The sequence below is a fragment of the Vespa velutina genome, chromosome 1, assembly GCF_912470025.1.
Source record: "Vespa velutina chromosome 1, iVesVel2.1, whole genome shotgun sequence".
In the NCBI taxonomy this organism is placed as follows: Eukaryota; Metazoa; Arthropoda; class Insecta; order Hymenoptera; family Vespidae; genus Vespa; species Vespa velutina.
The window spans coordinates 20,386,834-20,403,381 of NC_062188.1; the positions used below are offsets into that span (position 1 = coordinate 20,386,834).

General features: G+C 39.0%; 1 protein-coding gene across 1 annotated transcript in view; it reads right to left on the minus strand.

Annotated features, from left to right (window-relative positions):
• The window catches only part of LOC124949897 (unconventional myosin-IXa-like), a 56,708-nt gene extending 40,395 nt beyond the window's left edge, over positions 1–16,313 (minus strand). The window contains exons 1-15 of the mRNA XM_047495747.1: positions 15,682–16,313; positions 13,501–14,465; positions 13,098–13,400; positions 12,379–12,996; positions 12,000–12,298; positions 11,670–11,929; positions 11,274–11,581; positions 10,817–11,154; positions 10,665–10,725; positions 9,082–9,408; positions 7,024–7,950; positions 6,867–6,956; positions 4,497–6,733; positions 3,340–4,350; positions 3,056–3,147 (exon numbers count right to left, since the gene is read on the minus strand). Of these exons, the coding sequence (XP_047351703.1) occupies positions 3,056–3,147; positions 3,340–4,350; positions 4,497–6,733; positions 6,867–6,956; positions 7,024–7,950; positions 9,082–9,408; positions 10,665–10,725; positions 10,817–11,154; positions 11,274–11,581; positions 11,670–11,929; positions 12,000–12,298; positions 12,379–12,996; positions 13,098–13,390 (6,861 nt within the window). The 5' untranslated portion in view covers positions 13,391–13,400; positions 13,501–14,465; positions 15,682–16,313. The remainder of the gene's footprint in view (positions 1–3,055; positions 3,148–3,339; positions 4,351–4,496; positions 6,734–6,866; positions 6,957–7,023; positions 7,951–9,081; positions 9,409–10,664; positions 10,726–10,816; positions 11,155–11,273; positions 11,582–11,669; positions 11,930–11,999; positions 12,299–12,378; positions 12,997–13,097; positions 13,401–13,500; positions 14,466–15,681) is intronic.
• Between the last annotated feature and the right edge of the window lie 235 nt (positions 16,314–16,548).

Sequence of the window (16,548 nt, forward strand, 5' to 3'; positions counted from 1 at the left end):
ATCGATATCTCTTACCAATTAATTTATACTTATTTCTTATCGTTCGATAATAGAATACGACTAAACAACAGTTCGGTCACAAATCTAGGCGATAAAGATTTTATGAAATTACGACGAATAAATTTCTATCGATCTCGAAGGAGGAAGGATATTGTTACGATTGCTATAGGCATTTGCGAAACTTTAAGTATAACAACCTGATCTTTCGATATGCAATGGGAAGACTAGCCGAAACGAAACAAAACAACCTGTAAGTGTTCACCTTTTGTCAGAAATGTACGATGTGAACGATAAAGATTTCTGTCTGTCTTTGTCTTCGCGTGCGTGTGTGTGGTGTGTGTACGTTTTATGTAAATTCTTTCCAAGAGATACAATACTATGTACATTGAAAAATCAACAATAACATTGCAACTACTCGCACAAAAGACGGTTTATATCATATTCCTTCGACCGAATCGAGATCCACTATACAATTGCAACGAATTATGACTTCGGTTTCGCTCGAAACATAACGAATTGTATTTTGCCGAGTGCTATAGCACGATGTCATGGCTTGTAGAATAAAACACAACGTAAAACGTTAAAACACAACTCAACATTCCATAATCTTTAACATTACATCGCGATAACTCGACTATATCTCCTCCACTCTTTTATATTTCTAAAACTCACCGTGCGTGAAAAGTAAGGGATTAGAAGAAGCGCGTATTAAAAAAGAAAAGAAAGGAAGATAAAGAAGAAGAAAGATAAGAAAAGGAAAATAAAAAAGAAAGGAAGAAAGGATAAAACGATCGGTCGTATAAAACTCTCGGTTCGATAACCAGATGTTAAAAAAAGAAAAAAGAAAGAAAAATAATAATAATAATAAAATAAAAATAAAAATAAAAATAAAAAAAAAAAAAAAAAATAAAAAAAAAGAAAAAAAAATGAAAAGAACGAATGATATTTTGACGAGTCGGAAGAAAAGTAGACTTTGAAAGAACGAAAACGGCATATTTTCTAAATCTTCCACTTAATTCTATATTACTGGGATAAAAGCCGCGTACGTTTTAGTCACTAATCGAGCCGACCGAATTACGCGAAATAAATGTCATTTTCTGTTTGATTTGATCTTTGTCACTGATCGAAACATAAAAAGTACGTCCTTATGGTGGTACGACCGTAGACGTTGGAAGACATGAGAAAAGATCGAGGAACGTGCAAACGTTTCAATTTCTATTCGACAAATAATAGATCTAAAATAGGAATATGTATTTTTGTTAAACGCAGAAGAAAATAGTATTAATTCGAAAAGAGATTTAATTTATTTTCGATAACGAGGCCTGGCATTTGCTAAAATAGAATTGAGATCATCGCTGACTTTATCTACATATTCGATGAGAAAAAAAAAATAGGAAATCTTTATATTAACGTTATAGTACGTCTTTTCATTCGTTTCCTCGATCTTTCTAATTAGCAAGAAACTTGGACAAACTGGCACGAGGAACGTACGAGAGCGTAAAAGGAATAGGACTTTGACTCCGAATGCGATTAAAAAGGAATACGAGCAAAATGAGGCGAGAAAATGAATAAAAAGCGCGCTTGGGCCAACGAAGAAACTAGGCGATAAAAACGAAACTAAAATGACATGCTATAAATCTCGAGTAAAAAAAAGCCTACTTAGTTCTGCCCGCACGAAATTTTTCTATTTTATATATACACACACGCACACACACATACACACATATATACATATACATATGTGTGTGTGTGCGTGCGTGCGTGCGCGCGCGCGCGCGTGTGTATGTATGTATATACATAAGTACTCATACGTAAGATAATTCGAGATGCGCGGTACAGATATATACGTCTATGTCGGATGCGTCTGTGTATGAAATCGTCGCACGGAAAAGAACATAACTAAAAAAAAAAGAAAAAAGAAAAAAAAAAAAACTAATCGCAACGAATTAAAAAATCGGCAAGCCCGATATATTATTTATATATCGACGTTTTACCAGCTACGATGAATATCGACAGTAGAAATATAACCTTGGTAACGTCTCTCGTAACTTTAACAATAATAACAGACTAATATGAGATAGTCATATGATATAATATATACAAGTTATATTTTGGTTTTCCATGTTCTTTCGTATCTTCTCTGCTTTAAAGTCTTTCCGCTTAGATCTAGCAATTTGATAACTCGTTGTTCTTAGCCGAGCAGAAGATATCGCCGAAACAACGAGAGCTCTTTTTCGAGGAAAGAAACGAGCAGTCCTCTCTCCTCCTCTTTGTCATTCGATCATGGAGCCTAGGCTAATGTCGTCGCTCTGTTCGATCGATCGACTTTTAGTCGATTCTCTTTGAATTTCTCCGATTGTCAAAGAATGTATAACAAAATTCCTGATTATGGTCATGACGATAATCAGGACAGGGAGAGTCTCATTTAATTCTTATCGAGCGGAACTCCTTACCAAGGTATAAAATTGAAAAGTATTCAAATGCCTGTGAGAGATAAAGAGTACGAATAATTTCCAACTAACGATGCGTTCGTTATATCGATATAATGAAATAAAAATGAAGGAGGAAAAAAAAAAAAAAAAAAAAAAAAAAAAGTATTTGTGGTGTGCTTGAAGATGAGCTCTCGAAAGAGAGGCGATTTACCAGAGGCTGACAGTCTTCGGTGAAAGGAATGTATCCCAGGAAAGGAGTATAGTTTTTACAGCGCGATATTAGGTCGACGTCGCGATATATAAAATCGCCACGCCGAAGCGAGCTACTAAATAAAATTTGACGAAACGTTTTATCACGAAACGATGGAAGTAAGCGACGACCCAAATTACCGGCTTGAGATCCTAAAAGGTTGACAAATTACTAGACCTATTTAAAAGTCGTTTTAACTAGCGAATAAAATAACTCGGCGTCTTTCGTATGAGACCAGAATTGGCGGCCGTCGAGCGGCTGTCGAGCGACCGTAACTAGCGACGAAACCATGCGAAGCTTGCCATGCTGCTACACTTTTTTATCGTCCGAGTTTCACGGACAACATGTTGCCTGTGGATGACTGTGGTCATACCATCACCATGTCCTCGTCGACGCTTATAATAGTGGGAAAAGTGTTGTCCGCTGAGCTTTGCCTCTGTATGGGTTTCTTTCGTACCAGACCGTCTACGAGAAATAGAAAATAACGTTCTTAGAAGTAATGTTAACGATTTGTAACGAATTTTCAAACGAATTTATACGTTTTACGGTATGACTGTCGTCATATCGTATCGTAGGTCGTTTATATTCGCGATTGCGCAGGATAGAAACACGGCTAAAATCCTAAATAGTGATACTTTAAAGTACAGACAAACGTACCGGCGGAAGGTGGAAGCAAATCATCGAGAGATCCATCGTCCAAATCGGTTGCTGAGAGAAGGAGATCGTCGTCCGAAGAAGCACGGGTTAAGCTCGGCAACGTGGACGTCAATAAAGCCTTCTCCTTTTGGATCTCCTGTATGTGATCTACGAGCAACGCTTCCTCCTCGTCTCCTCGATCTCTCTCCCTATCGACACTCCCGCTTCGTGCCGTGATATTCGGCGTCGCTACGTTCAATTCCTCCGGACTAAATATCTTGGAGGACCTTAAGCTCGAGAGTCGATGGGTCGCCGTGTGGCATGCGGATTCCAAAGTATTTATGTCGGCTAAAGTCGCTCTTACGACTCGCAACTTCTCCTGGACGATCGTTTCGACGCAGCGGGTCTGTCTGCCCACGTCTTGAAGCGAATCTTGTGCCGGTAGGGTTCGACTTGTTCTCAATATACACGGGGCGAAAACGATCGCCAAGGCGGACGGTGACATTCGATTGTCCACTTCGTGCAAGGCCACTCTCGCCAGATGTACGATCAATCGTTCCATCAGATCGAAATTCGGCTTTGGCAATTTCTTCAGAATTGCAAAGAGCGTGCTGATTCTATCGTGTGGATCCGTCAAATTTGCGGCGTGAAGGAAATCGTCGTAATATTCGAAAGTCAACAGAGGCTCCGGCATATCTCGGAAGAAGCTCTTCAAAACGGCTGCTAGAACGTGTACCTGATAATTCTCAAAGTCCACCTTCTCCAAATCTCCCTCGTCCATTTTAACTTTGAGCTCTCGTACTTTCGAACTTACTCCGCTCTTTCTGTATATACCCTCAGTGTATAATCCGTGCATCTCTATAGTCGTGATCAATCGATCGACTACCAGCGGTACTTTGCCGTCGCCGCAGTCCAATTTGTACAATGGAACGCCGAAAACTCTACGCGAATTAGCTTCGAGCATGGACGCTTCCTTTCCGCACTCGGGCGTTGCTTTCGTGTAACACTTCTTGTGACACGTCAGCTTGCAATCTGTTTGATGAGAAAAAGAAAAAAAAAGAAAAAGTGGTAGGTAAATACGATTGACAAAATGTATTCTCCGAGGAACGAACGAACGAACGAACGAACGAACGAACGAACGAACGAACGAACGAACGAACGAAGAAAGACGTACTTACTTTGGCAAACGAGTCCTCGTTCGATCGGCCACATAAAGAACGAAGTACAAACTTCGCAAGCGGTGGGAATATTAATGATGGTTAATTGGAACATGTGATTACCATGTCGTATGGGCTCTTCTTGTTTCCGTTTCTTTTCCTTTTTCCGTTTACTCTTACTTTGCTTTTCCGGCGCTTCTGTCTTAACCAATGTCATGAATTCGTTCATAAATCCTCTGAAGGCATTAACGCCCATTGTCACGGGAAAATCTTCGCTGGTATTTTCTTGCTTACAGACGGTCTCCATAACGTGAAGAAAATTCGCTATCAGATCGGTGTACTTTATGTTTCCTTCTACGCCCTGTTGAATAGCAACGCTGTAAGTAATAACCAGCTCGTCTTTGAATTTACGTAACGCCTGTCTAAAAACGCGATCCACCTCACTCGGTTTTCTACCTTCTTCTTGAGCCTCCATTATGTATATCTTTTTAGTAATGAAGTCCTGCATAAGCGCCAATTCTTTGGCATCGGATATGATCTTATCCGTGCTGTCGGAAAAAGCGGAGGTACCGGTAAGACTGAATTTTGAAGCCACCGTTTGTTTGGTAGCGTCATAAGGTGTACGCGGTGGCTTTCTATTTTTCCGTCTGTTTGGTGTATTCGCTAAAAGACATGGCATCTTGAGTACTCCTCCATTCTGAATGCACTTTACGTGATACAATTGTTTGCAATCGACGCATTTGTATCCTTGGGTAACAAAGGCGTCCATTTTCTCGTGACAACAAACGCATACGTCGTCCTTCGCGAAGCGCGCTACTTTTCTAAAACGATGACCGGCCAAGGTAAAGAGATTGTTGCCCTTCCATTCCAACAGATTCATACCGGGAGCGAGTTTCAATTCGTTAGGACTGGTGTCCGCGCCGGACTTGTCGTCGTTCAACGCTGACGTCTTAGTAGCCGGATCGGAATTTCTTCTTCGAAGTTCCGAGGTCGTTATGGCGTTCGACCTCATTCGTTTTCCCGGCTGTTGGCCCTTGTAAACCGTTTCGTTCTTATTAACTGGCCAATCGGTGACGGATCTAGAGGTGACTTCGCTCGGATTATCCTTTCTCGTCCATACGTTAATATTTTCCATGCGTTTCATGTCAGCCTCCTTAATGGTACCAAGGAAGAGATTCCTCGTCTCACCGACGCTGGTATCCGAGGCGCTCTCGCCCATGGATCTGCATTGGACCTCCCTCGATGGTCGATTTCTTCTGGCACTTCTTACCGGCACGTCCGGCTCGAATTTGTCCTTTGGCCTAGAATTTTTATCTTTAAGATCCGTTCTTCTCGCGAGTACGTTCTTCGCGGCGTTCTCGTCGTTCGTGGGCTCCGCCTTGGCCGAAGTGCTGTCGCCTTCGGAATTTTGCCTTCTCGAATAATTCATCTCTTTGACGTCCTTACACAATCCATAATTTTGTTGTTCCCGTCGTGACGGCGAAATCGGTAAATTTTCCAAGCGATCTCCCGACAGTCGCGACTCGCGAGAATTTTCCATACGAATGAAACGTTCGCTCGCATCCAATTTGACGTTGTAATTTGCAGCCTCATTCGGTTGTTCCAATCGAGAGTGTTCCAAAATATTATCGGCAATGTTCTTATATTGAGAAACGTTCGGCGATCGAGTCACGGTCGCTTTCTGAGGCACTGACATTATGTAGTCGTTATAATTTATGGACGAATACTCGGCCCTCCTTCGCCAAATATCCGCATTTGGGCTGCGGTTTAAATTCGCATTGGAATGATATTTCATTTCTCTAGGATTCGTAAAGGACGGGGCGACATTGAAAATGGGTGGAGCGCTTTGCACGGCGTTCGGCATATCGCCATCCGTTTCGCCATCGCTACAACCCGTCGACGAGCTATCGGTTCTTTTACTTATCGAAGACAATCTGTTGGAGCTCACTAAATTCGTATTCGTAATAACTATGGCCGAGTGATCGGCACGTTTCGTTCTTGTACTTGGAATGGGCTTGCAGCTCGAATTCTCTTGCGATTCAGAACTATTAACGCTACCTTGAGATTCGTAACTTTTTAAGCTAGTAAGACTTTCGATGCTGCTCTTACGCTCACCGATATCTTCGGAATAAAAGGTTTCGGAATTTTTCGGGGCGACGCTCGTCGACTCGTGCAATACCCTTTTATTAGGTGTAAGTTTCCGTTTGGAATAAGGTACGCTCGTGTCGCCGGTCGCTTCTCTACGTAAGTTCTCTTGCCTGCAAGACGAGATCACGAAAGTTTCACGAGACATCGATATAAAAGGGGGGAAGAAAAGAAAAAAAGAAAAAAAAAAAAAAAAGGAGCAGATAATTACATGAGGACGATATAGTAGTTATACGATCGACTTACTTGACCGGCGTTAAGCGCTTTTGCGCTTCCAACTTTCGAGGGGATACAGTGTACTCCGGTAAGGAACGTTCTTCGCAGATTGACAATGATCTGTAAAGGAAAATGCGAAAACTATTAGCTATGGAAGAAATGGAAAAAATATTACCAAAATACTTACTCTTCCGCGTCTGCGTGAGTCGCAGGCGAGTAGGTGATTTTTTGTTGAACCGTATGCTCCTCGGAATCCCGATTTTCCTGGGGTTCTTCGATCTTCTTCATATCATTCTTCCGCCTTTTAAGTTCCATGAAAGCTTTCCTAGAGTTCCTACCTCTAACGTAAGCCTGAAATATTGTTACGCAGGATCTTAATTTTTTAAACCAAGTACGTTGTTTGTACCCTCTCCATATGGCTTGAATATGAATAGCAGCTTCCGTTCTCGCGCGTAACGCCTGTGCAAATCGTTGGGCACATACCATTCTCCAAAATGATTGTATTTGCACTGCCGCATTCTTTAACCTTAAGAACCTTCTCCTTTCCAAGCAAGCACGAAACCAGTTCTGTATCGTCGTGATACTCGTAATGATTTGTTGATGCAATTCTATATCGAGCTTTATCTTCTCGGACTCTCGAAGAAATACCTTTGTCGTTCCAAGCTGATAATTGTCTCTATTCAGATTCAACGTTAACAAAAAATCACGTACATCCGATTGCGAACTCAAAAGTCCTTTGGGCAATAACATTCGATACAATTGAATAAATTCGTCGTATGTTAATCTGACGTTAAAGCCTGCTTGTCTAATTCGAACGGTCTCTAACATCCCGGTATATCTTAGCTGCCGCTGTACGGTTTCTTCGTCGAATTCGTTTGGAACTTTATTGGCGTTGCTTTTTATGCATCTAATGAAAAAAGGATTTGCTTGATTTAAGGTATCCATAAGGCTGTGTAAACTTTGTTGAAATTGTGCCGATACGGTCATGGGCTGCTTCCTTGCTTTTCCCGGACCAGTCCCATAGCTTTGCGTTCTTCCGGCGAGAGTTTTCACAGTCTGAAGATTCTTTAGACCCTTTTTACCTCGTTCCCTTGGACGAAACGATTTGTTTTTCCTGTAAACATTTTCAATTGATAAACATATATATATATATATATATACATATATATACATATATATATATATATATATATATATATATATATATATATATATATATTCGGTATAAAGCGCTCGTCTATTCCTTTTCCTGTTCTTTTGTTTATTCCATCGTTTATTCCTCGTGCTTTCTTTTATTTCCTCGCGTAAAAGTACATCATAGAGACATGGAATATTATTTATTATAATATAAATTAAAAGATAAAAGAAGAAAAAAAAGAAACAGGACAAGGAAAAAGCATTACAATGTCTACTTTGGCGAACGGTGCATTGCGATTTTGTTTTTATTACTTTTTTTCTCTTTCATTCTTTTTTTTTTTTTTTTTTTTTTTTTTTTACTTGTTCTTTTCTTGTAAATTTTTTCTTCCCACATACTTAATACGAAATGCAAGATATACGACAGCAGACAATACAATTGGCAGAGTATATAGAATATAATATAAAGGTAAAAAAAGCATAGAAAAATAATTGTAACGATATAGATGGTTAATTGTTGTCGGTGACAACTTCATTCGTTGATACGTGGAAAAGTGGAACAATCATATATTGATACTGTTGTTTTAGAGCTGGGAGTATAGTTTGTAAAAAAAGATTCGATAATAGATTTCGATATACGCTAAATGCATATCCATACGAAAAGATCTATAGATAGAAAAAGTGGAGATAGGTCGAGTAGTGGGTTGTTTTTTGTGAGAAACCTATCCATATATTGTTATTGATAAACGAGTAACATGCACCAATCACCATAACGTATTGAAAAATTGCGAATATTGAACTACACGTTAGAACGAAAGAAATTTCTGTGATGACGGATGATATAATAGGATTATGTGTTTACAGTTTGAAGAGAGGATTGTGCGTAGGGGCTGGGGATATATTGATGACTAGATAAAATGACAACGTGTAAAGCCATGTATGTACTGCATGGGAAGACCATTAATAACTCGTACTAAGACGTGATACGAAAGAAACCAACTTCACCCATAAAACCTAAGAGAGCACGCAACTACCTTTACAAGTGAGCCAGTGATTTTTTATAGCTTAAATTAAATTCTTATCCAAGATCCAGGAAAATACGTTTACATACATGACGATTTGATTAGCGCGTTCCATAACGTTTGCTTCGTCTTTCGGAAGCACCCTCTCTAGTGGTGTATGAGTATCCCGTCTGAATTTATTATTATTACTATGAGGCTGGTCTTCCCTCCCCCTTATTATGTAATTCTTCGTTGTTGTTATATTCGACGGGTGTTGAGTCTGATTAATGTTTCTAAACTGCGGCCACGATAATCGATTGTTGTTTACACTGTCGTTTTCAATTTGTACGCAGGATAATGTGGCGGTGGGAGTGGTCGATGGTAAACAGACATTTCGTTGCTTCTGATAGCTGGACGGACGAGTATGTTTGTGAGAACTGAAAAATCCTTTCATGCTTAGTCGATTTCTCGACGCGATCGTATGATTTAAATGCCTTATGATTATTTCTTTTGCTTATGTAATTAAGTACGTTAAGATTCATAAATGACGAGTTTATTGAATCACAATATTTATCGTTAATAATTTTTTGCTGATTGTAAATCGGCTTAAAGTTTAGTAAGAGACGACAATTAGAAATCGAAATGACCGATCGCGAATGGCAATAATAATAATAATAATAATAATAATAATAACTATAACAATAATAATAATAATAATAATAATAATAATAATAATAATAATAATAGTAATAATAATAACTATAAAAATAATAATAATAATAATACGAATAATAGGAATAATAAGAATAATAGTAATAATAAGAATTATATGAAGTTAAACATTATCGCGTTCTCGCTCGCGATCATGCTCAGAAAGAATAATGCACTCGAGAGTGATAAGATATTTTCATGTGGCGAAGGTCATCAGGTTGCACTCTAATCACATCTAATACAGAAGTGCGAACATAGAACTCTAAATAAGGTCTGTAAACATACAGAATCAAAGTGGTGTGTAATAGCTGTATGGATTTACAATTGAAATTCTATGATACTTGATAGGGGATAGGATAGCCCCTCATTGATACGTAAAATGGAAAGGACGTTTTCGAAATCGATTCAATTGTCTTTCTCATTAAACGTCCTAGTATTATTTGTCGCGCATAGAAAGATAATCTTGATTTTTGATTTCTCAACAAGGGAAAATAATTTACTCGGATATACTTCGGCACTATTGTCAATATTTCGTACAATGTTGTAAATCCATAACGTATCTTAGCCTAAGAAAACGTAACATTTCGTAAAATGACACATACAGTGGATCAAATACCACTTACGCAATTCGGTTAATAGTTAGATTGACGGCCGATAACGTCACAAGATGGCTACAGGGACAAAAGACAATGTGGCCAATATAAATATACTCAACGTTCCAATTAGATATGAACACACAAAAACCTTTTTAGCTAGATGCAAATTTATACTCCGTAGGGTGACACAATATGCAGATCAAACATATTCATAGTCAAGCGTAAAAACATTGGTACTTGCTCTTTATGATTATTAATATAAAATCAATAAATGCGCTGCTCTATTGAAGATGTAAAAGCATTTGACATATTTTTTTTTTTTAAAGAATCACCCTTCGTGAGAACGGATATAGCATTATAATTAATGCGTAGAAATTAATGCGTACCTTATTAAATTCTCGTTTGGCGTCCTATACCTGTTTTGTGCAGACGTTTTACTACCATCGGCTAAAATAAAATACGACGTACGTATTAGAAGGTAAACTCGAAAAACATTGGATATAAAAGTATTCGCAATTTCAATGTAAAATATAATTACCTCTACCATGTCTATGCGCACGTCCTGCTTCCTGAAAAGCGAAGTGAGCTCGAAAAAAAGCTCTGAGAATAGCCCATCTAAATACAGCGACTGGATCGGCACCAACAAGTTCACGTACAAAAGCCAGGGATGAGTTTTTGAGTACACCGACTACTCCATCTGGTCTCATCAAGTCCAAGTTCTTCTCTCTCATATTAGCAGCTTGGTATTTGACAGAACCTGCGTAATGGCGTACGACAAAGGCCGCTTCCCGTCTCTGCGGCGCTTCATAGAAAGGATTTTCTTTGTGCACCGTATTAAATTTTTGCAACAGTGTCTCATTCGTTGCACCTGGAAAGCTAGAAAGATATGCATTGACAAAGTGTTATTTTTGCTTATAATTAATTATTGCCGTGGAAAGGGGGGGGGGGGGGGGGGGGGGGGGAGGGAGGGAGAGAAAGAAAAAAGAAGTGCTAACTTGCATTGATCATCTAAAAGGCAAAGGAGTCCATTTGGTTTTCCCTCAATGAGATTTAAACAGCCAGAATTGTCGCTGTATCCTATATCTGTCCATCTGATTCCCTGCTTCCTGTACTCTCTTTGTTCATATTGAAAAACATGTTGATTGAAGTAATGTTGCAATTGTTCGTTTGCATAATTAATGCACAACTGTTCGAAGCTATTGCACGTCTTGAAATCTTCAAAACCAAAGATATCCAATACCCCTATACTATTTCCTTGATGATCCCTCAAAGTATCCTTCTTAGAGAGTAAAGCATGATTGACCTGAGATTGTTAACGACGATTAAATTATGCCAACGCATAATATATAATACGCTAAAATATTTAAGATAAATTTGCCTGAATCTTATACCTGAAGTACGATCCAATCGAACAAAGCCCCGTATAAACACTTGGCCATAGCATCTCTTGCCGCTATTGCTTCTGGAAGTCTATAATTAATGACCAAGGTTTCGCCAGAAGCTCGCGCGCGTTTAGCAGTTAATGCCGCCAAAAGAGTTTCCTGTTTGACCCTAAGCAATTCGGATATTAATGCGACGACTTCAGGATTCTTAACCCCTACTGCCTCGTCGTGATGATGATAGGATTTTCTTGGTTGAAATTCCACGTTACCTGGAAAATGGGATGATGATATCGTTAGTCACTTTTATTAAAATCAATTAATAATATTTTCAGTAATCACCGAGTAGAAGAACGGCCGATAAAACTGCAAAAAGTCGTTTTTGCTTTTCAGGCGTGAATCCCACCATCTCCATAGACTGCTTCAATCGCGAAAATTCATGTCTTTCATCGATATTTTCAAGACCGTAACAGCCACTTTTGTTTAAATAATTATAACGTTCGCAACTTTCTAAATGTAAAAGTTGCCTTTCCTGTTCATTTGCGCCAGCTAATAAATAATAAAAAACGTGGTAATTCCTTTCGTTTCTTCCTTGGGAAACTATCCTTGACTTTTCCAAGAGATACTTCTGGACTACTGCCCTGTTGTTCAAATAATAATTATCAGTTGTTAGGCAATTTAAAGTTTAATATGCCTGCTGATAGGAAAGAGAGAAACTTACCCATGTACCATTCCATTTTCTTTATAATTCACTTGTATGAATTTTCCAAAACGGCTACTATTATTATTATGTGCAGTCTTTGCATTGCCAAATGCCTCTAGTACAGGACCGGCGCTAAGTATCGTCTGTTCAACGCCACTACCATGGGAACCCTTTTGACTTAAGGCAGTTAGATGATGTAATAAAAAGTTCGTTGATTCCGTTTTACCCGAACCACTTTCACCACTAATCACAATACACTGATTCCTTTTTTCTTTTAACATGCAATGATACGCCGCGTCGGCTATCGCGAATATGTGCGGAGGTATGTCCGGGCCCAATCGTCTGTTTTGATAAAGTTTCACGTACTTTGGATTATAAATGGGATAAAATTTAAATGGATTTAAAGCAATTAATATGCTGCCAACATAGGTATATATATTTCCAGCTAAAAATCTAGCACGAAGATTGTCTAAAAGGGTCTGCTCGTTAAGGTCAGGAAGCTGGCATAAATCTGGATATTCTTTGTCTCGCGGTTGATACAGGAATCTATTGAAATAATCCTTTAATAGTTGCGGATCCATAGGAAATCTACTGTCGCACCATAAATAATCCGTTTGCTTTTTCCTCAAGTAAAACCTAACGGAGAAATCGGCAAAAACGAGAACGTATATAATTATAATTTTGTATATAAATTTTCGTATTTAATTAATGACGATATTAGAAAGATATTACGTTACCTGTAATACTCTTGCTGAGCAGCACTTTTTGGCCAGAGTAACATAAGCGCTACGGGACATTCGGAAGGACCAAGTCTTCTTTCTTTACACTCCTGCCCAACAGAATTTCCTACCACTTCTGCTAACTCGTAACCATTGGAGACAGTGGCATCCACCAAACCCAATCTTTCGATAATACATTCGACTATTTCTGCCGAAGAAGTCTGTTTCGTAGCTTTAATGGATAACGCTTCATATTCGGGGCTCCATTCGCCCACGAATACTTGTACCACTCCAGAGCCGCAGTTATCCATATTTATAACCCTGAAAAATCAGTCTAATCGATAAAAATATATTCCAAATGACATTGATATCCAAGTCCTAATAATAGAGGACGTGTCGAAGTAAATGACGTTTAAATTACCTTCCTTCAATTAGGGTTAGCAAATACGTCCTCTGCCATCCATAGGATACTTCAAGCGTTTCATTATCCCTTCGTTCTTCTTCGTTGTTATATACACCCACTCATACAATGGTTTAAAATAACTTTTACACATTCTGTTAAAAAAATGTTACCTACTATGCTTTCACAGTTTATCATCAATGGTCTATGTACACGCATCAACTATATCATATCTTGAACGGTCATGTAACTTTATTTCACCGCACGACTTGTGCACTAGCTGGAATTAACCAGACTATATTTAAGTAAAATACTTAATTTAATAATAATAATCGTCGTCGTCGTCGTCGTCGTCGTCGTCGTCGTCGAAATTATGCAGAAACAATCGTTCGACTAAATAAAATATCATAAGCCTTCTTTCTTTCTCTAAATAGCAATATAAAACTGCTTAGGAATATCAGCGCTTTAATAATCTTCTGCTTATCATCGAGTTTTATTTTCATTCTATTATTCAATAATTTGATCGATAGGAAAGAATAGAGTATTATAATTTTGCTCTATATTATTTCAATATAATAAAATAGATTTACTAAAATTATAATTTTCTCTTTTAGTTTATAGATTCAGTCAAATAGCAGATCCATATTATTGATCTTGTTCTCAAAGAATAAGAGTATTTTTCATTGATACGATTACTTTTAACCTTAATGTTAAGCTTTATAACATTGAATGCCTATAGAATTTTCCTGACAGCCATCAAATTATTATCATGAAATTTCTTGTACGCTTGCAAATTGCGTGGGTATTCTATTGTTGGCAGGCAGTAGGATAGTCTTCTCGCTATGACAAAAGTATATAGGTCTCAATGTATCGGCATATCCGTATGCTTTTCAACTGTTTTAACGTGTTCATCGCGACAGGGATCTTTCTCTCATGGATATAATATTTCTTGCAGAAAGTTTTTCTTAATCAGAAAAATACATTATCTGAAAACAAAAAAAAAAAGAAGAAGCCAATTAGTGAAATGTCAATTTCTTCGTTGCTAATGACATATTAAACAATTTCATGCACAATCATACGCAAGGTATCTCAAGGTGTTTGCAAATAACGACTTAGTAAATGAAGAATTTATTGATAATAATAAGAATACTTTTGGATACGTTAGTAATTTAAGATTTACATGAAGTGGCATCATTATTCATGCAATATCTATCATACGTAGGAACGTTTCGAAGGAAACGAATTATCATCGCAAAATGAAATGACAGCTAGAGATAGAGGGAGGGAGGGGGGGGGGCGGAGGGAGGCGGCGGCTTGACGCTTCGATGCAAAAGAAAAATCGCTGGTATAACCTTAAAGCAACGAGACGATATAAATTACAATATGCTTTCGTCAAGTTAAACGACGTTGTGTACAATTACGAGGACGACGATAACGACAGAGCTGATCTTAGGTCTTGCGAGGAAAAAGATAACCCACACCTATCGACGACCTTTTTCGATCCTATTACGCACATCCACGCGTACAGTGATGGATCGTTGGAAAAAGTGGTGCACATCGCAATAAGGAGAACAACACTTCGAAACAATATTCAAGCGAGCATTAAGTTAGATCGAATCCTATGTACGACACCTTTCTCTTTTTTTCGCCATTTCTGCGTTTTACCATGCATTCGCTTTAATGAAGAATAAAAGAATTAAAGATATATCTCGCGAGAAAGGACAACGCGCGAACTGTTGAGGCAACGTTTATTGCTGCCAAGATCGTTCCTGCATCCGTGTCTATGGCTTGACATTCGCAAGGAAAAACTTCCCGTCCCGACGATTGGCGGCGGGTCACGGATCGTGCTACCAATCGAGCGCCGATACGCGATCGCGAACGTCAACAGAGTAAACCGGGCTTAAAGCGGCAAAAGGAATTTCTCGCTCGAAGGTAGACCGATCACCGGACACCACCACCACCACCGTCGGCAATAGTAATAGAAATAGCAACACCATCTACTACCACAATTAATGCTCCTGAGCGATCAGAGAGGCCCAGGGGGGGGGGGGGGGGGAGAGAGAAAGACTGAGAGGAGAGAAAGAGATAGAGAGAGAGAGAGAGAGAGAGAGAGACGGAGAGAAAGAGAAAGAAAACGCGCGTCTTAAAGGGCATGCACTAGAAACGTTCAAGAAACACGCATGAATTTCTTTTTCGTTTTACCTCCTTTCTCGATTTCAAGGCGTTTGCAATGACACATCCTTTTGATGCATGAAAGGAAAGCCTGTTATACACTGGTAAGTACATACTAATCGCAGCCTCCCTTCCTCTTCAGGACTGCCACTAAACCGTCACCGTATCTCGATACGTCCAAAAGAGACTCCTTCTCCTTCTTCGTTCGTACGCTACGAAAATATTCTTTTTTTTTTGGCACAACACCCTTCGGAGAACCAACACCTTTAACGAGGAGAGAGAAACGAGACAAACACCCACGATCGTTGTGTGCACACGGCTATGCTTTCTCTCTCTCTCTCTCTCTCTCTCTCTCTCTACATCCAACCTCTTTCTCACAACACACACACACACACACACGCGCGCGCACACACTGGATCTCTTGCTTCAGAGGCACTTACAATACGGGCGAACTGACGTTCGAACGAATAGGACCTTTTCTTGCTAAACTTCTTATTTCCTAATGGTCGAACTTTATCAAGGATCTTAATGATCGACGACGATCGAATTCATTCCGATCCTCCGGAATTTTCTTACTTCTCGATAATAGCAACACGCGATACGACAAGCCCTTGCCCAGTTTATCGCCCTTCGTCTTCTCTCGGGATCCTTCGTCCCGATACGTCCACCATTTCGATTTTCCTAATCACGTGACTTTTCTGGTAATACGATTGGCTTGTTCTTTCGGTCACGTGGTACATCGTGAACCATTGGGAAACGATAAAGAGAAGGGAGAATAGTGAATAGTTTCTACAGATCTTGTTATCATATTAGGAATTTCCTTATTACGAAAATCCTTGATTAATCGAAATAATATTTTATATTTCTTTTGTTTGCGTTGTTTTTCTTCTTATGACG